Source organism: Diabrotica virgifera, chromosome 5 (genome assembly GCF_917563875.1).
Source record: "Diabrotica virgifera virgifera chromosome 5, PGI_DIABVI_V3a".
Classification (NCBI taxonomy): domain Eukaryota; kingdom Metazoa; phylum Arthropoda; class Insecta; order Coleoptera; family Chrysomelidae; genus Diabrotica; species Diabrotica virgifera.
Window position 1 is genome coordinate 230,454,199 of NC_065447.1, and position 22,013 is coordinate 230,476,211.

At 34.7% G+C, this 22,013-nt stretch overlaps 1 protein-coding gene across 2 annotated transcripts in view; it reads right to left on the reverse strand.

The window, feature by feature from the left end:
- The window catches only part of LOC114327173 (uncharacterized protein MAL13P1.304), a 100,650-nt gene that overhangs the window by 40,683 nt on the left and 37,954 nt on the right, over nucleotides 1–22,013 (reverse strand). The window contains exons 1-2 of one of the 2 annotated variants that reach the window (XM_028275707.2): nucleotides 20,274–20,432; nucleotides 10,153–10,329 (exon numbers count right to left, since the gene is read on the reverse strand). In XM_028275707.2, coding sequence (XP_028131508.1) covers nucleotides 10,153–10,329; nucleotides 20,274–20,298 — 202 coding nt within the window. In that variant the 5' untranslated portion in view covers nucleotides 20,299–20,432. Of the gene's footprint in view, nucleotides 1–10,152; nucleotides 10,330–20,273; nucleotides 20,433–22,013 lie in introns of those variants that run through there. The other variant, XM_028275706.2, reaches the window with a different exon arrangement.

Below are 22,013 nucleotides of genomic sequence, written 5' to 3' on the forward strand. Positions count from 1 at the left end.
AAGGTCAATGAAAGGGGCTCCTGGAGTTTCGAAAGTCTTTGGTACTACATTGATGCAAACGGATTAATTATAGGTTTCTGGGGTTACTGAACACGAATACGTGATCACATTGTGCCTACGGCACAATGTGATTCGTGGGTCGGATCTGATAGTGTATGCATGTTCAGCAACCTCAAAAACCTAAGAGTAATCCATTTGATTCCTCCGAAACTCCAGAAGACATCCTGTCTTAGGCACCAGGTGCTCCTGTGTCTGTGCTGATCACGTATTCGTGTTCAGCAACCCCAGAAACCTATAATTAATTCGTTTGCATCAATGTAGTACCAAAGACCCTCGAAACTCCAGGAGCCCCTTTCATTGACCTTGGAAACCAGGTGCTCCGGGAGTCGGTTCTGGTGGCATATTCGTGTTTAGCAACCTCAAAAAACCCTCCAGTAATTCATTTGCATCAATTAAATGCCGAAAACCATTAAAACTCTAGAAGATGACGTCCCTTGCAGTGGCCCTGGCCACTACGTCATCCGGAGGGCAATTCTGATGGCATATTCGTGTTTTCCGATCCCAAAAACCCATGAGTAATCTGTTTATATCAATTTAATGCCTAAAACCCTCGAAACTCTAGAAGATGACGTCCGTTGAAGGTCAAGGTCAAAGTAAAGGTTGCCATTGGATAGCCAGGAAAAAATCCTAGACTAATGGTTCTTTTCCTTGATCCAAACTTTTACATGTTTCCAAATAACCAGTAACTCACGGAATTGGATTACCCCGTAAATCTTATAATTTTCCGAGTTTGGACCTCTATATCTTGAAAATCCTTCATACGATTGAGTTGTGCCCATGAGAACTTTATATCAGGATGCTTCAAAGAGTATTTTCCCAAAGTATGAACGAAATCCACTGGGACCTATTTTCCATAAGGTTTGTGCGGGGTCCTTTGTATAAATCAACTCAACCGGACCAACTCGGTCTGTGAGCAATTTGGTATGAAAATAAACATTAAGAAAAGCAAAGTGCTGTCAAACCGAAAAAAAAAAAAACAAAATGTCTCTCAACCTTGCACAATAAACGAGCACATTTTAGAACAGGTCGATAGATTTAAGTGCCTGGGATGTTGGAGCGATAGCCGCCTAAATCCTGATCTAGAAATAAGATTAAGAATAGAACAGACCAGAAAATTCTTCGAAAACGTCAAAAGACGTTTACGTGCTGTGTGATCCTCGAAATTCGACTGCGTTTATCAAAATGCCACCGTCTGGTCGACTCTTCTCTATGCAGTTGAGACGTGGACCCGTAAAGCATTAACCGTAAATAAATTGGAGGCCTTTGAAATGTGGATTGTGGATCTACCAGAGAATCCTCAAAATTTCATGGACATCGGATACCTCAACGAAGAAGTGTTGCATAGAATATTAATGTTTTGATAACAATAATAATATAAAATATTAATAAAACCAAGAAGAAATTCATGAGTTTTGGGGAAATCTACTTTCCACACCAGCTGCTTTTAACAACAATGCTGGCTGGATAGAAGATACGACGCACAACTGTCACCACTACGTTACTTCTAACTACGAACCATTCACGACTGAAGAGGTCTCAAATATCATCAAAGAGCTTCAAAAGTGGAAATCTCCTGGACCAGATGGAGTTCAGAACTTCTGGCTTAAAAAGTTTTGGAGTATTCATGAGTGCTTATCAACAATACCATCATTTCTAACTCAGGTAACCACTTATTTAATACCAAAGGATCAAAATTACACCCAAGATCCAGCCAAGTACCACCGCCCAATTACTTGTCTTCCAATTTTGTATAGGTTGGTCACATCATGTATAACCTGGCGTATCTACCAACACTGTGCTCTAAACAATATCATAGAGCCTGAACAGAAAGGATGCACTAAGGGTTCCATGGGTTGCAAAGAATAACTTATCATCGACTCGAGTCGTTTCTAACCAGGCATTCACCAAAAAAAGGAACCTCTTTACTGCCTTTATTGACTACAAAAAGGCCTTTGATTAAGTACCGCATGAATGTCTTATAGATATATTGAGAATATACAAAGTCGATGATAGCATACTGACCTTTTAAGGTATCTAATGACAGATTGGAAGACTAAAATTCACTTCCAAATACCTGGTGAAAACAATATCGAAACGTAAAATATCGCAATCAACCGGGGCCTGTTTCAAGGAGACTCGTTGAGTCCATTGTGGTTCGGTTTAGCTTTGAACCCCCTTTCCCAACTATTAAACTCCACTGACTCAGGTTTTAGCATTAAAAACAATAATACTGTGGTAGCGAAGCTCAATCATCTGTTGTATATGGATGATTTGAAATTAATGGTTTCCACTCGAGAACACCTAGAACAGATGCTAAAAACTGTAGAAACATTCTCTAATGATATTAGTATACAGTTCGGCCTAGACAAGTGCCGTGTTTTGAATATAGTCAGAGGAAAGGTACAGCCCGGTGGATTCGATATGCAAAATGGCCAGAACATCGAGGCCATGGGCGAAAACGATATGTACAAATATCTTGGAGTAAAGCAGGCGCGGAAAATTGACCATAAGCAAATGAAAACTGAGATAACTACTGAGTTTATACGAAGGGTAAAACAGCTGCTTCGTTCACAGCTTAACAGTAAAAATTTGTTTAAGGCACTAAACACCTACGCTTGTTCCGCGCTTAGCTATTCATTTGGTATTGTTAAGTGGACAAAAACGGATCTAGAAAATCTTCAGCGAAAAGTACGAACACACCTCACGAAAGCACAAAAACACCACCCTAAAAGTGCAGTAGAACGAACGACATTACCGCGGTATTTAGGAGGAAGAGGATTTATGGATATAGGTAAGCAATTAGACAAACAAATTGCTAATTTAAGAACTTATTTTCAGATGCAGGCTGAGACATCTACTCTGCACCGCGCTATTTGCGCAGTAGATGACACAACACCGATCAAACTGAGGGAACCAGAAATGCGCATAAACCACCTCATTAAAGGTGAAAAAATGCGCACCTGGATGGGTAAACCTCTACACGGGCGACATCCCAATGAGGTCAGCCAAGACTATGTCGACAATACAGCATCGAACTATTGGTTGACATCAGGAAAGATGTTCCCTGAAACGGAGGGTTCATTACTGGCCATTCAGGATCAGGTTATACCAACCAGAAATTACCTGAAATATATCGTCAAAGACCCTCAGGTTCAAAACGACAGATGCCGATATGGATGTCAAGCCCAAGAAACCATCCAACATATTACAGGGGGCTGCCAGGCATTTGCTGCAACTGAATACAAGGAACGGCATGACTCAGTTGGAAAGATCATTCATCAAGAGATAGCTATCAAACTGGGACTTCTCCAAACGGACCATCTCCCATATTATCAATACGTCCCTGAGAGTACGCTTGAAGATGGCAACTACAAGCTATACTGGGACCGCACTGTGCTCACAGACCAAACAGTGGCACATAATAGACCAGATCTCGTACTAGTTAATAAATTAACAAGACAAACAACACTAATTGATGTGGTCATACCTAACAACAATAATCTACGTAGTAAATTTACTGAAGAGACCGCCAAGTACAGAGATCTGGAAATTCAAATACGGAGACATTGGAGAATGCAAAGTACCCAGACAATACCGATTATTATGTCTACTACTGGAGTCATTCCGAAACCCTTCTCGAAAGTATCAAGCCATCTTTATAAGACCATGCAGAAAGCTGTACTACTCGCGACGCGACGGCCAGAAGTGTACGAAAACTTTTGGGAGATACATCTGCATACCAAGTCACCTAGGGCTCGATAACATGGAAAGGGTCCCACCAGAGCTCAACCCTTTTGATACCGTAGGTATCTGGGATGAGTCAATTTTCCCCATAGACGGAGTGTGAGCCGTATGGCTAAATCTGGATATTAATAATAATATAAAATTAAAAACGAGAACTTTTCAACACGGTGAATGAAAAACATCATACCTAGGCAGTGACGTGCTGGAACTTTTCAACCGGCCCGGTGATTTTATAGAAAAACGGCCTCCAATCCTCATTTTACCTTCTATTATCAGGATTTTTTACTTGTTATTTATAAAAGAAATATAAATTATTTTTAAATCAAACATAAAACTTTAAATTCCATGAAACAGTATTGTGCAAATGAAAGGAATAAATTCATTACATATTTCGTAAACCGACGACTTTAGGGAAAAACCCCGAAACATGTCGATTTTATTTTAATTATGATATTTTGGCATATACATTATAATATCATACTAGTGACGTTATCCATCTGGGCGTGATGACGTAATCGATGATTTTTTAATGGGAATAGGGGTCGTGTGCGAGTGCATTTGAAAGACCATTCAATTCTCTATTCAGTAATATAAACATTTACATAATTATTTTTACAATGTGTCCAAAATTTTTTAATATCATCCTTCATATGATAATACTAGATTAACAATATTATCCTTCATATTTTCTGTAACTGAACATATTCATCATTAATTCGATCTTCTATGATTTCAGTATTTTACAAAATCCTATTTGATTCCTCCGAAACTCCAGAAGACATCCTGTCTTAGGCACCAGGTGCTTCTGTGTCTGTGCTGATCACGTATTCGTGTTCAGCAACCCCAAAAACTCATAACTAATCCGTTTGCATTAATGTAGTACCAAAGACCCTCGAAACTCCAGGAGCCCCTTTCATTGACCTTGGAAATCAGGTGCTCCGGGAGTCGGTTTTGGTGGCATATTCGTGTATAGCGACCTCGAAAAACCCTCCAGTAATTCATTTGCATCAATTAAATGCCGAAAACCATCGAAACTCTAGAAGATGACGTCCCTTGCAGAGGCCCTGGCCACCACGTCATCCGGAGGACAATTCTGATGGCATATTCGTGTTTAGCGATCCCAAAAACCCATGAGTAATCTGTTTATATCAATTGAATGCCGAAAACCCTCGAAACTCTAGAAGATGACGTCCGTTGAAGGTCAAGGTCAAAGCAAAGGTCGCCATTGGATAGCCAGGAAAAATCATAGACTACTAGTACTTTTCTTTGATCCAAACTTCTACATGCTGCCAAATAACCAGTAACTCACGGAATTGGAATACCCCGTAAATCTTATTATTTTCAGAGTTTGGGCCTCTATATCTTGAAAATCCGTCATACGATTGAGTTGTGCCCATGAGAACTTTTTATCAGGATGCTTCAAAGAGTATTTTCCCAACGTATGAACGAAATCCACTGGGACCTATTTTCCATAAGGTTTGTGCTGGGTCCTTTGAGAGTGACTTTGCTTTCATGCATCCCGTTACTATCCTTACTACTAGCCTTGTTTGGTGAGGGGCAAACTTGTTCCAAACGGGGCACACATATGCAGCAGTTGAAAAATATAGTGCCTGTGTGCTTAAGACGTTAAGACATGGAACACATTTACTTCTCGTTAGTTTCCTAAGTATGCTGTTCCTACTTAGTTGTTACTTTCCCCCTCAGTTTTACTGTTGTCCTTGTACTGTACTGTGTAGTGTGTTCTAATGTGTTATCATTCCTTCTAATTTGGAGTTTTCGTTTAACTTCAGTTGCGTGAAAGTGGAAGGAACACACTTGGATTTTAGAAGGATTGGGACTCAGGAAATCCTGCAGGTAGTGTGCAGTCACTGTTTTTATGGCATCTTTTTCCTTAAGCCATTATTGCGAGATCCTCAGCATAGAAGAAGTGCTTGGTTCGACACTACCTACATGGTGGTTATTAAGAGTGTCGTACAATTTGTGGAGTAATATCTTGTGCCTTACTGTATTATAGGCTGCTGTCAGATCTACGAAAGCACCCCTATTATAAGTTTTTCTTCGAAGTCCTCTTAAATGTGTTCTGTTAGTGCGAAAACTTCACCGGTGCAAGATTTGTCGGGTCTGAATCCTCGTTGATGAGGGATGAGGTGCTTGTCGACATTTTTGTGTATTATGGTCAGGATTAGTCTTTCGTATAATTTGAACAAGTAACACCAAAGGGAAATAGGTCTGAGCTACTGGAATTTTCTGGGTCCTTTCCTGGTTTTAACAAGGCTACTATTTTAGATATTTTTTACATGACTTGTGGGACGATACAAGATTCAAGCGTATACTTAGTTGTGTTCTATTTGAGGAACCTTGCACTAAATACTACCTCCTGCGCGCAACTGACATTATCATTCAGACCGCTCTTTTCTGGATGGATATAATTATTAGAACTGAACACATAAAGTAAGGCAAAAGAACTCAAAGGTCGTTTTTATAGTAATAACGATGAATTTGTGAATAATATAAAATTCCTTGAATTGTTTATACAGAGCAATTATATTGAGTTTTCATGTTTTACTTTTAACAAACAAAAATAATTATCTGTTGCTTCATTATAATTACTAATAATTAAAATTTTGCTTCTACCGAACCTCATTAAGAAATAATAATTAGTGTGGGAATTGTTGTAGATAATGGCTTTATTGCAAAAAATGGGCGTTATTGTAATTCTCCGTAGTGTGTCAAATAATTTTCTGCTGCATCAAAAATCATACTGCAACGATTGTTGTGTTTTATAGAAATTGTACGATATGTTTTGTTTTTGGTTGACATCACAGATATAACAATTTCGTCATATCAGTCATGGTATCGCAGACAATTTGAAATAATTAAAAAACTGATAACTTTTTAAAAGTACCAAGGTAACTTTACTTAAATCTAATCATATTTTTACGTGTAGTCTTATTTTAGAAATAATGATGGGAATACAACATTATCATTATTGAAGGAAATGGAAACGAAATATAGCAAGGACGTTCATTCTTTGGGTCCTAGCAAATGGAGTTTGTTCTGGTTAGACCATTTTGTCGCTTAGACATGGAGTCTAGCTCCTTATCGCTGTATGTGCAGACGAACCACATTTATATAGCGTGAAGTAAGCACTGCAGTTGGTCTAGGAACTCTCCAGGAATTGACCCCAGAGAATTAGGTATGAAAAATGGTCAAAGCATGGAGGCCATAAACAAATTAACCAATTTAATTTCTGAGTTCGTAGGAAGAGAAATACACATACATAGCTCATACCTAAAACGTAAAAATTTGTTTAAGACCTTCTCTCCTGCTAAGACAAGGTCTTCCTCTTTTCCTTCTACCATGAGGTTGCCATCCCAGCAAACAGGTTTGAGCCCAGTTACGTGATGATTACGTTAAATTTACGGCAAATTTCAACGAATACGTAACTCGGTGATTTATGACGGGAAAAAAACGTATTTCAGTGCCAAATAATTCGCATATATATTAGTGCTTCCTTTATATACATGTTTGACATTAGAATAATATAAAATCATAATGACGAATATAGTACATGTTTTTTATAATAGGTGTGAATGTTGGTTACATCGCAAAGGTACGTTTATTTCACGTAATAATCACGAAACAGAAATAACTTCCTTTGGTTAAATTTTGAGAAATATTTTGGAAAACAAAATTTTACAACGGTGTTGGTTAAATACGTATCGCTTGAATTTTACTCACTGTATTTTATGGACGTCGAAAAATTAGATTTATTTCACGTAAAAGTAATGTAAATAATACCAATATTTAAACAAAAAGTGTATGATTTCGCTTTTAAAATCATTTAGAGTAACTATTTCAATCCAACCTTGATTTGAAGCTATTTTTGCTATTTTTTTCTTTAAAAATATCACAGGAGCTAAAATGATGTTGAGTCTACTTTTCAAATCGCGCGCGATGATGACGTACTACCAAGCCTTTCTCCTCCTTTAAATAATATCACGTGATCACGGTACGTGACTAACATAATAGTTGATTCGAAAACTAAATTAATCGATTTATCGAACGTTTCGATAGGATTATTTTTTTATATTATTCTATTATTGAAATAGATTTTTAGTAAGACCAATTAGTTAATAGTAGAAGAAATTTAAAAACAAAAAGAAAATACGTAATACTAATTTAAAGTAAGTAGAATAGTTTAACTGTAATTTAAAAATAATCGACTTTTATAATCGATGATCATAACCTCTAATATCAACTTCTCACATTTCTCACACTCACAACAAAAAGTGAAACGTGAAGAGCTTTATTTCTCCCGTTTTATTTTAGGCGGGTTTATTTATAATAATGTCTTTCGTATTAACGTTTACCTCACTGCTCGAGGGTTGAAGTGCCGATGATGCAATTAGAAAAAACAATAAAGTGTCGAAGTGTCCTCCTCGAAATAAAAAGTGACCTGTGTTGTGTTTTGTGTTGGCAAATTTTTTAATGTGTCTTTAGGTCAGTACCATTTTTGGTTCATTATCTTGTATAATAATTATACAAGACAAATGTTTTAAAGTCTCTAAATTCTACTAAATAAATACATGGTTAATACTTTATATGCTTGTTTTATTTATATCATAATATGAGGATAATAATTATGTCATTCATAAGTTAATTAAGGTCGAATTATTTACGTGAACCGAGGACGTATCTTTCACGTGAATACTAATATATACACTCCCTAAAAGATGCGTTAATCAACACGTATTTGCAACGTGAATTTCCCGAAACATTTTATTGCTATTTAAGGTAAATAACACGTCTATTGAAGAAGAGTTATTCACGTAATTTAAAGACGTATTTTCAGTGTGACATTCCAACCGAATTTTCACGTGAAATTCACGTAAACAATTTACGTATATTGGTGACAAATGTAGCCAAAATTCACGTAATTAACACGTCGGTCTGTTTGCTGGGATATTATGAGATTTGTTTTGGAAGTCGACCTTCGGGTATTCTTTAGATATTTAATTTCATCAGTCCTTGAGCCCTTGTCAGGGCGTGGTGACACACTAAATATTGGTAGCTTGCTGCATCTATTGGCTGCGATGCTGTGTTAGATGGACGGCATCTTGTATTGTTTTTGCCACTAAAGTCTTCATTTCGTCTTCTCATCGTGTTGGAGATTTTCCTCTTTGTCTTCGCCCTTCTACCTTCCCTTCTACTATCAATAGTTCCATGGTCTCTGTTTTTCTAGCTGTGTGGCCGAATTCATTTAGGTATGCTCGGTTTACTTTTTAGGCATATGAAGCCATTCCAGAATTGAGAGGTTGGTCCTGTATTCTGTCCAGGACATACTTAGAATTTTTTTGTACACTCACGAAGGCTTCAGTGTTACTTCCATCAATTTTTTGAGAGTCCATATTTCAGCAACATAATATGCAGAAATGGGAAAAATAAAGGCATCCACCAATCCAAGCATTCCTTGTTATTGTTCGGTCTCTCCATATTTCAATTAATTTAGCTTTTGCGGTTCGAGCCATGGCTGGTCTACGCTTGATTTCTGTGGAGTAATCGCCATTGTTGGTTCAGGTAACAGGGAGCTCCAGTATACAAAATCTGTCTACTAATTTCGAAATTCTCCACTTGGTGTATGTGTGATAGATTATTATTTGCCCTGTTTACAACCATTAGTTTTGTTTTTACGGTAGTGATCTGAAGTCCGAATTGTTTGCTTGTCTGGCTTAGTCGTTCGGTGGTGGTAATCATTTCGACTTTATTCGCTTCTAGTATAAGTGTGTCATCTGCGTATCTCAAGTTACTGATTTTTCTGTCTTTAATAGTAATTCCTCCATTCTATTCGTCTAATAGTTTCCTTATTATATATTCAGAATATATGTTGTATAATAATGGTGATTGTATAAACCTCTGTCGAGGTCAGTGTACTTTAAGGTTGGCTGAGTTTTTAGTTTTTATCATACAGATTTCTTATTAGGTTAATTAGGTGAATAGTTTCTCCCATTATACTCCAGAGGGGATCCCATTTTACTAAATCAAAAGCCTTTGTATAATGTACGTAAGAAAGTAGCATGGATATATTGAGTTCCCTCGCTTTTTCTCTTGTCTGTCTTGTGTTCTTTATCTGCTCCCGCGTTCCTTTTCCTGGTACGAATCCTGGAATTGTCCTTTGGCTATCTCAGGAAGAAAGTTCTTTAGACGTTGATTGATAATATGTAGCAGAAATATCGATAAGGGCACCAATGCATAGATCAATTTAAATACATTTTTATCAATATTCTAAATTAATTTTTCAAAGAAGCTGTGGTAATAAACGTAATTGAACTGAAATTATAAACTGACCTGTTAAACATCTTTTATCTATTTGATTTATAAGCTTTTCGAATATTTGCTTTCTTCCAAAAGCGACCAAAATCAGTCCGGCCACTGGTAGAAGTACATGAAAACCCACTGAAAATCTGCTACTTTTGTATTCGATTTGTTTGGCTTCAGGGACAACTTCCGAAGATAACGCATTATCTGAAACAATAAAAAATATATTTAGAAATTTCTGTTTGTGTCTTTGTGTTCTGTCTTTGTGTTTGTATAAGATTTAGTTCCATTTCCGAAATATTATACTACTGACTAAAGAATAAAGAACCAAATGATTTTTACGGTTTGAAAAAGGAAATATGACGCTTTATAAGAGGTAAGAGAACGGAGGTAAAGGAACTAATAGAACCAAAACACATGGAAAATGATACATGGAGTAATTATCTAAAAAGCTTTATGCAGAGGAAGACCAAATAACGCTAGAACCGGAAATTTACCATGACTGAAGAAGTATATAAATACTCAGGAAGTTTGAAAACACCTGAAAACCTGAAGAACCGAAAGCTACAGGTAAATATGGAATATCAAATGAATTACTGAAAGATTGTCGAGCAGCAATGACAATAATTAACAAAATTATACAACACAATAAAATACCGGAAGAATAACTAGCGAACGAATATTCAAAAAAGGAGATAAATAACAGCCAGAAAACTACACAGGTATAAAATTGCTAAATACTATTCTAAAACTTAGAACTAAAATTTTCTAAAAACTAATGAATCATAGATGCCATCTGTGCTCTAACAGCTAACATCTACAAAGCTCTTGATAATGCAAAACCATCTCTTTGTATATTTGTAGATTTAGCAAAGGCATTTTATACAGTTTCAAATAAAATACTGCTAAATAAACTTCAAAAATATGGTATAAGAGGACTTGCATATAACATCCTAGAAAGTTATCTGCTAAATAGACAACAACATGTTTCTATAGATGGAGAAATCAGTAAAGGAAGAATTATATCTTACGGAGTACCACAGGGAACAGTCTTGGGAACAATTCTCTTCAATATTTATATCAATGATCTATTCAGACTGAATGTAACAGGTAAGATAATAAGTTTTGCAGATGACAGCTATTTTCTATGATGCAAATACATGGAATAATTTAAAACAAAAAGCTGAAACAGATTTTGCTACAATTCAGAAATGGTTTCAGTTTAATAAGCTTACCTTAAATATAGAAAAAACAAAATATATACCATTTACATCATATGTTAATAACCTCCCAAATCTTGGCTCATTAAAAATTGATGCAAAAAATGAAATTCCACATACATACGAGATTAAATATCTAGGTATAATAACACAGGCATGCAAAAAATATTTTTTTAAAGTTGTTTGAAATTTGATAACTGACTTTGATGTACTTTTCAGCGCTGATTTCAAAAATGTAAACCATTTTGGTCTATCACGTCAGATTTTCTCACAAATTAGGGGGTATATTTGGGTATAATAACAAAATGTAAGCAATTTGTCACCTCTTTCCAACGTTATAAAATTTATTTTATTTATTAGCCATGTTCTAATCTACATTGCCGGTACACTTACATTTATTTTTTAAGCTCAAAAGTCCTTATAATAACGCTAACGCTTTCTGTCGAAGCTTCTTTTACTGCTTTTCCGGCTGTGGACTCGTTGAGGATTATCTCTTTTCATCACCCAGCAGTAGTCTGCTATCATGCTGACGTTTCATCTTCCTTGGTATCTTCTTTCCATTTCTTTGATGTCTCGGTGAAATCTTTCGCCCTGCTTTTCACTGACATCACCAATGTTTGCCGGGAAGTACTCAAGATGTGAGTGGAGAAAGTAAAGCTTATAATGCTCATGTTACAGCCAAACTTCTTAAAGTTGTCGATCATGTCTGCGACGATTGTCTTGTAGTTTGGATCTCTTTTGTTACCGAGGAAATCGGTAACACCTAATTTAAAAGATGTCCAAGTCGCCTTTTCATTTTGTTCACAAAGTTGGGATCTCTCAATAGTTTTCTAATGTCCAGTCCGACAAAGATTTCTTCCTTTAGTTTTGCCGTGGATAAACCAGGATACTGTCCACAAAGATATCTGAAACACTCCCCTTCTTTATTCAATGCCTTGAAAAATTGTTTAATCAGCCCTAACTTAATGTGAAGTGGTGGAAGTATGACCTTTTTGGGATCCACAAAGCTTTTCCTCTCAACATTTTTAACTCCTACTTGTAGCTTTCTCTCAGGGCCCAATATTTTTATGTAGTGTTGCTTTCTGTCTCTAATGTCCCATTCATAGAGAAAGCAAGGGAACTTTGTATAGCCACTTTGTTGGCCAAGCAGCATTGAAATAACTTTTAACTCACCACATAGTGTACATTTGTGGTCTGAGTAGCAGAGTTTGCTTAACACCAGGTCATCTTCTTGGGAGAAAAAAGATACAAATTCCCTTTCCGTGCATCGATACCAAGAGAAAGATGTATCCGGAACAAGCATATGTTTATTTTTTATTCTAGATCCTAAAACTTCTGCCGATTCTTTAGAAAGGCCTAGATCTCTTACTAAATTCTTCAGCTCAAATTGTAAGAATGGAATGGGGATCGGTTGTGCCAGGATCGTAGTATTGTACAAAATACTGCTGCTTTCTCATAATTACTCTTTATTTTTGTGAAATAACTGTATTTGATAGAATGTTTTCACTATTTTTCCCGAAATCAGCGTTGAAAACAGTATGAAAATCACTTTCTCCTAATAACTCTTTATTATCATTTTGTGAAATAACTGTACGTGATGGAATTTTTTCACTATTTTTCCCGGCATCAGTGTTAAAAACATAATGAAAAATCACTTATTAAATTTTAAACAATTTTTTGGTCGCAGACCTGTGTAATTGATAAACATTTACGATGGAACACCCAAGCAAATAATATAGTAAATAAATTAAGAGGACTCTTATCAAGACTTAAATTTTTAAAACAATTTTTAGGAATAACTCATTTGCGAATTCTTTATTATGCACTTATACAATCTCAACTTACATATGGCCTTTTAGGATGGGGTGGAATACGCAATAATTACTTACATTCTATAAATATTATTCAGAAATGGCTAATTAGAATTATATACGGGAAACATTTAAGATATTCTAGTGAGCTGTTATATAACGAAAGTAAATTTTTAAATGTGCGTAAATTATTCTGTTATAAAGCCCTTATACATATATGTACATGAAAAAAAGATAATATTAAATTTTAACAGTCATGCCCACCAAACTAGATATATAAAACATAATACAATTCTACCAAAATGTAATAAATCCATCCTTCAAAGATATGTTGGTTACATAGGGCCCAAATTGTACAATTTGCTACCGGATAATTTAAAACAATTTAAAAATTATAAAAAAACATGGACGGGGTCGAGTTCGTTCCCAATGGTAAGAATTTTACCTGAACTAAAAAAGGTAGAGTCCGAATTGGCTCCCATAGACAAAATTTATTTTACCTAAACATGTCGAAAATATCACCCAGCGTTGTCACTTCTTTCAAATTTTCTCTTTTTGTTAGAAACAGGTACCTTCCTAGAAATATCTATGGGAAAGGAGGAAGACCTAACCCTTCGGTCCTAACTTAACTTTCGGGTATTAGAGTGTAGAGCGCAAACCGGCCGATTTCAGGTAAGAGCGCAAAACGGTCGAGCGCATACCGGCCGACACCGATAATTTGTGTTAAAATTGCCACATATGCCAATGTTGAACTAAAACAAACTCTAAAAGTATTTGTCTAAAAGTATAATTTTCCTATAAAAAGTCTATATCACTATGTAAATTTCCTAAGCAGTATAAATATTACACGATTTGGCAACAATGTCTAATGTTTCCGCGATTATATGAGAGCCTACCCGCATTCATGCGGGAGCCAATTCGTACCCTTCCAAAATATACCTGAACGAAGCGGAGCGAACTCGACTTCACCCAAAAACATAGGTATAAATATGAAATTAAACAATGGATTGGGAACAAATCAACAAAATTCTGCGAAGAACTTATTAATGGACAATAATTGTAATAAATAAACTTAAATAAGAAATAAAAAATTGTATCGAAAATAAAAATTGTATCTAAATAGATTTTTATTATCAACTGCGACATTTCTTGAATTATTGATGGCCACATTTATATCACAAATTATATTAAAATTATTATATTTTTATTTTTTCTTGATTAATGTTAGAGTTTTTAGTATTTTTATAAATTTTCATATAACTGCATACATTTATACATTTGTTAAATATTTTTTGTGTTTGTTTATATTTGTAAATTAGTATATTATATTTTTAAGTCTCACGCACAAGGGGTGCTACTTTTGTATGTATATTAGTAATATATATACAGGGTAGCTCAACTTCAGTGAGTTATTTATGTTTATTTAGGTAGTACTCATTATACTTTTTATTTTTTTTTGTAAATATTTATTGTTATTCCTAAATAAACATTATTATTATTATATTATAGGATAAATTTAGCAAATAAACAACAGGGTTTTCGTACTGGAAGATCGTGTATAGATGCAAGATGCAATATTCGTTATAAATTAAATTACTGAGAAATCACCAGAGTATAATAGGCTATCGTTCTATGTCTGATTGACTGGAAGAAAGATTTTGATAGAGTAAGATCCAAATATGTAATCCATCTTCTCTATAATAAAGAAGAAGAAAAGTTCCCCTAGATATTATAAAAAAATATTGAAAACATCTACCAAAACAACAAACTGGAAGTCAGAATAGACGGACAAATTACAGATCCTATAGACATAGGCAGTGCAATAAGACAAGGAGCTCATTGAGCCCTATGGTCTTCAATTTAATCATGCATGATATCATCAAAGTACCAACAGTAAGATGATACATAGTGAGAAACAAAGAAGTAAAAATTCTCTGTTATGTAGACGACGCAACATTGATAGCCCAGGATGACGATATTTTGCAAGGACTAGTCCACATATTTAACATAAGAGCAAAAGAATTTAATATGAGAATCTCAATGACGTATCTACTGAACAAGTAATGGACATAAACTACCTTGGAATTACACTCTCCAGCTATAGAGACCTCGATAAAGAAGTGAGATCAAGTACAAAAAGCCAATAGACTAGCAGGATGTCTCAACACTATAGGTATGGCGAAACCGACATATTAACACTGAGATGAAGTCAAGAATTTATAAAGCCAGTGTAACACTAATAATTACATATGTATCAGAAACAAGATCCTGCACAGCTACAACGCAAAGACTATTGCAAACGACAGGGATAAGAGTCCTGAGAAGAATTACATAAGGAAATACGCTAAGAGATCAAAGAGGAACGAAGACGTTAGGAAAAAAATGCACAGTACAGTGTATAAACGAATGAACACTAAATAGAAAAAAGAATAGAATAACTTCTTCTTCTTCTTTGAGTGCCTCTCCTATCGGAGATTGGATATCATTAGGGCGATTCTAATTTTATTTACTGCTGTTTTGAACAATTCGTTAGTGGTACAGCCAAACCACTCTCTCAAATTTCTCATCCAGGACATTCTTCTACGGCCTGAATTTCTTCGTCCTTGGATTTTTCCTTGCATTATATTTTGTAAGAATGTGTGCTTTTGTCCTCTCATCAAGTGGCCTAACTATTCAAGTTTTCTCTTTTTTGTATTCAGTAGAACTTCTGGCTCGTTATTTATTCTGCGTATTACTTCTTCATTTGTAATTTTATCCACCCAACTTATTCTTAGTATACGGCGGTAGCACCACATCTCAAAGCTTTTAAGATTTTTAATGTTCCTCTGTTTAAGAGTCCATGACTCAACACCGTAGAGCAAAGTACTGAATACATAGCATTTTAACATTCTAGTCTGTCATTTAACATAGAATAACTACATGAGCAAAATGGGGAAGACCCGTGATTAAACTAGCAAGTGATAAATCAGCATTCGGCAAAATAAGTATCAAAAGATAGAGTGACAAACGACAACCTTCTATAGAGGTACAATTTCGCCAATGAATAATTTGAATTACTTATAAATAGGAAGAAGATGAATATGGTTTTCAGAGATATATTTTCATTTCTTAAGTTTTGAATCGATACCAAATCTTTGATGTACCAGATGACGCAACGTTTGGTAAAACAGCAACTCAGATGGAGTGGAGACATAATATGAGTGCAGATAACACACGAAAACGAAAGGAACACCTGACGAAAGAAAAAGTAGAGACCGATCGCGAATTAGGTGGTTGGATAGATTTGAGACAGGCTTGGGGCTATTAAAAATCAGAAGGTAACAGTTCGTCAGAAACCGAACAGTATGGCGAAGAATCTTGGAATAGACCAGGATCCACCGAGGATCCTATAGAGCCAAAGATGATTATTATGTATATACATACATATTCGACCAACTATGTAAGAAATTGCACCTGCTTTATTATTGCTATGTTCTGCAGGCAGGACTATCTACTACCACCTTACTAGTTCAGGACTTTGACACGTGTCTGTTCTCAATAAATAGACACCTCTCTGATTTTTTGTTCTATTTAAAGAGTTCTAAATAAAAAAGCTGATTAAATAAGTGAATGCTCGACAAAGATTAAATAATGTGGCTTCAGAATTACAACTGAGAATAATACAAACGTAGGGTTTCCTAACCTCAATATGAAAATGTTGCGACAACAAAATTTTATAGTGTATTAAGGTTATAAAACGCGATTGTATTTACTGATATCGCTAAAATAATGGTTTTATATTATCTAGTAAATTATGGAAAATCACCGTCTCAAGGCTAGTGGTTCAGATATAAGGAATATACTAAGTATGTTAATTAATTGTTGATTTATTACCTATTTTTAAAATGTACTTGTTTATTTCTAGTACAAATAAAGCATATATAGGTAAAATCAATGAAATTTACATATAGACAAATGGCAGTTGAAACTTTATCCACAATACCTCTTATTCTTTCTTGTGTAGAAATCTCCCATTGCTTTACCTCCATTTTGGGTAGATTATTCGTTACTGCATGATTTGTGTTAGGTGACCAACTGATCTGCCATCGAGCTTTTTCCAGGTTGCATTTTTAGTAGTCTTTTATCATTAGATCTCAGTGCATATCGGTCCATCTTATACGATTTGCCTTAATGTATCGTATTATAATATGATTTCGTTTTCATAGGGACCTTGGAGTTCCTGATTATGTCTTTATCTCCACTCCTCTGTTATCTCCTCTATACAAGACGCAAAGATCGTCCAGAGGATTTTCCGTTATAAGACTATTAATTTTTGCTATTATTGACCATAGTCTACAAGAGAGGTGATAAGACCAAACCCTGTGAATAACCTCTGGCCAACTGTGCTGACACTATATCCACAGATCCTCAGCATACAGTCAATACATCTGTAAGTTGTTTCATCCTATTCTTTCATCCTACATCGAGAAATGTACCCAGCATCAACTCTTGATTTTCCAGATCGTACTTATGAGATATTACATAGTAACATTTGGGTAGAAAAACATGCTCGATACGCATAATTCCATATAGGACTTTCAACCAATACACCATCCCAAATGTAGATACTTATCGAGCAGTTTTCTTTCATCTTTTTCTTTCATCCTACATCGAGAAATGTACCCAGCATCAACTGTTTTCCAGATCGTACTTATGAGATACTACATAGTAACATTTGGGTAGAAAAACATGCTCGATACGCATAATTCCATATAGGACTTTCAACCAATACACCATCCCTAATGTAGATACTAATCGAGCAGTTTTCTACTCTTGTTCGGTTTTGCCAGGTTTGAGTATACAGCTACCCTTATGAATCTCCATGTTTTTGGTATGTACCCCAGTCCTAAGCAGCTCTATATGGCTCAAATGAGTTTATTAACCATTTGAGTTTGTCTTGGTCTATCACTTCTTTTGCCACTCGCCAGTTTTCTCAGGAAGGTGCACCCTAAAAAGTTTTTTCAGGGTCTCTTCATCATTCATCTGATTTCTTTTTTGGAGTGAGAGTATACTTATTTGGAGGTCCTTGAAGAGAACTTTAAAAAAGTCTTGAAATTTCTGCAGTCTGATCTATTTCATCGCAATGCCCTCTCACCGTATTTCTTGTTACCCTTCTCAATTTCTTATTATTAAAGCTAGAGCTTCGCGATAACCACCTCGTTCACCCGATTTTTTTTCAAAGTTAAATTTTGTTCTCACTCCCGTACCGTTGATTTGCAAGGTAATTATTTCCTTAGTGCACTTTTCACTTGAAATTTCTAAATACTTATATTTGGACAGTTTTTTTTCGAATGCCGACATCATAACCTATTGAAATTATTAGGCAGTCATGTCTGGGTCCACTGCATGTCTTCTCGTCTCTTTAGTCCTGCCTCAAGGATATTTGGCGCCTGCCTAAGTATGCTTTACAGCCAGTTTTACGGAGATTGCAATAAGTTTTATGATAGGCTTAATGTCTGTTATTTCCAAAGAGATGTGGACACATTCATATTTTACCAATGCTAGCCATAAGAGTTGTGACCGCTGTTATATCAATTACCTCCTTTAATTATTGTAAAGTTGGGATATGACTAGATTCTTATATTTAGTATGACTAGTTCACACTTTATATCATACTGTAGTGTTGATTTTATTAGTGTTTGTGCTACTCTAGGTCAGATAGTAAGCATTCGCATCATAGTCGATGATCAGTTGTAGTCCATTTGCCTTGCAATCTCTCACTACCTCTTTTAGTTGTCTTGATGGTGTTGATTCGGTATCATTATATGAAAGATATGCGTGTCCGAGAGTTACTTCCCTTATACTTTCTTCCTCTGTGATCTTCACCTTTACAGTTGTTAAATCCCTGGAAATTCATTAGTGCCTGTATTTTTACTGACTGACGATAAGTCCAGAACTTCTTGACTGACGAACTTACCCATCAGTATATAAACCACATCACATCACTCTTCAGAAAGGTAGACACTGTTTAAATATTGCTGATAATTGCCAACTTCCAAAAGGATAGAACATATCGCGAGGAAACGATAATTTAAAAAAATGGATTTATAAAAGGCACTAAAATAACTGTAAATTTGTTTATTTATTTAATAACAGTTACTAGTAACCTAGTAAGGAATTATAAAAATAAATAATCTTATCGGTAGCAGTGTAGATTATCCGCGAAAACTATCTAAGTATATACCTAAACAGATTAAAGATATAAAACAACTTATAAAGTACTTAATACTGAGGATCAAAACACTACCTACCTAATCACAAATTTACTAAAAAACTAAACGTTGGCACTACGAATAGGTACCTATATAGTTACGAACTGTCCCGTCAGGGAACTATTAACTATTCTCTGGACTATTAACTCCTTCAAACTAAAAACAAATTACTGTTTCTTGACCCTAGTAAATATTTGACAAGACTAAAAATACACTAATTACTAGAACATTCATACAGCAACGCTAAAAAAACATTGACATAAATTTGCAGAGAAACAAAAAACTTGTTATGTCGGTTTATTTAAAATTAATTACCTAAACAACATTAAAAAAATAAAATTTTTGTTTTCTGTAAACATTATAATAATGATGTTATAGTATAGTCTATGTAGTGAAGCCGCTCCCGCATAAAAAAATTGATTCGGTTTCTGTGCGGATTCCTGTTCAAAAATGTCCTCTTTGAATACATCAGAAGGATGCCAGGCGAAATTTTTGGGCCGAAATTGTTTAGACACTTTTTTTAACAAATTCAGAAGATCACCTTTTTTACCCTGAAAAAAAATACGAATTTTCGAAGCTTGACAACTCACAATGTAATTTATTACTTTTAAAGTTGTTAAGTGCCTAAATTGAAGTTAAGATTTTCAATTTCAAGATTCTGATGAGTAATCGCAGCTGCCAAAAAATTTCGTACGGTACCCTTCTGATTTGTTTAAAGGGGACATTTTTTTTTTAAAGGAATTCGCATAGAAACCGAATCAGAAATTTTCTCATACAGGGGCCGACCTCACAACATGGACTATAAAAAAAGTTAAAATTGTGAAGTTAATTTGTTTTCTGTAAACATCGTAATTAACTCTTTTTATTACCTTTCGACTCCTCCTTTTTGCTCATGTTCAAATGCTGTCTACATATTTTTCCAATAAAACGATATTGTCACCTACACTGCACATGTAAACTAACACAATGGATGGCGTGATAGAAAAATTACACGGAAAATACTATCTCGAGATAATCTAACACCGTTTATATCTCATGAGTGTTGTACTTCAATTTTAGAAATGATTTGTAAACTGCTACAGTATCGCAGAAAAATTTCTTATAGATAAGTGAACACTTCTACTTTCATTCAATTATGATACAAATAAAAAAATAGACTACAATTAATCTTCTAATCATACGGATGAATGAATTGAAGAAGTTTGTAACAAATAGTGATGGCACATGAATCATTATTGGGATTTAATTCGACTCATTGGGATTTTTATAAATAAATCTACTAATAAGTTTCTTAGGGCAAAAAGGCGCAATTTTAAAAAGTGATTAAATATTTTCAAAGATTGGCATTAGTTCATAGAGATAAGACAAAAGATTACCCTGTTGGGGACTTTGACCCTGCCAGGCATCCGACAAGTTTTTTGAGTTTTATGGACCTCGATAACCAAAACCTCGTTTCATGCAGTGGGTTTGGTGGACTTATTAAAACATTAATGAACAATTTAAGGCCAAAATGCATCATTTTAAGAACTTTCGTGTACCAGTTAAAGGGGTACTTATCTTAGGTATAATACTTTTTAAATGCATTCATTTTTTTTTTCGAATCCTGAGAAAACAAATAATAAACGCAGAATGAAAGATTAGGTTATTATTGAGGGCCGAAAGTACCTGAAAACTTCTATGTTTATTTTAATAAGTTACAGGGACGAAAAAAAAGAGAAAATTTAGTGCGATTTTTAATTTCAAATATCTCATTCAAAACAAACTTTTTGTTTGCTCTCGGTAATAATGTAATCTTTCATTTTGCGTTTAAATTTTTCAGAAACGCTTATTAGATTTCCCAGGATTCGAAAAAAATTAATGCATTTAAAAAGCATTAAAGCCAAAATTTTGCGCCTTTAAACGTAAAGCATTTTGAACGCATTTCGAAATACTTAATTATTTCATAAACAAGTTAAAAGCTTTAAAATGGTGAATTATAAATGTTGATATACTAATTTGATGCTTAGAAAAACCTAAGAATTCTTCAGAATAGTAAAAAACCTAAAACTATTCTTAATTTTCAACAAATGTTAATATCAATTGTAAAAATGAACTTTCAACCTTGATATTGGTTTGAAATGGGTCTGATAGTGATAAAAACGTGGTTAAAATTTCAGAGCAATTCATCAATTAGTTTAAAAGTTATTCAATTTGTTTATCCCAAACACCTTTTTTGCAATGACATAAATCAGAAAAAAATGAACTTACAATGATTCTACGGATAGCTTGAACAAGAAAGGGTTATTCTATCAAAATAATTTAAAAAAGTTAGAAAAAACCGTTTTCAACATAGGAAAACGTGATTGCAAACATTGCAATTTTTTGCTACTAAATAATTTGAATAACTTATTTGCTATTGCGAGGAAAAAAATTATTATATCGTCGGTATTCTGCGAAAACCAGGTAAATGTCGAAATACCGAAATCGAGAAAAAACGTTTTTAAAGTTTAGTGCTTTATTTTGAATCAAGCGGACCAATTGTGTTTGATATTCGATATGCTAGTGAAAGATGCATACATATATCAGAAATAATAATCTATCATTATTTTGAGCAAGTTAAGAGACCTAGC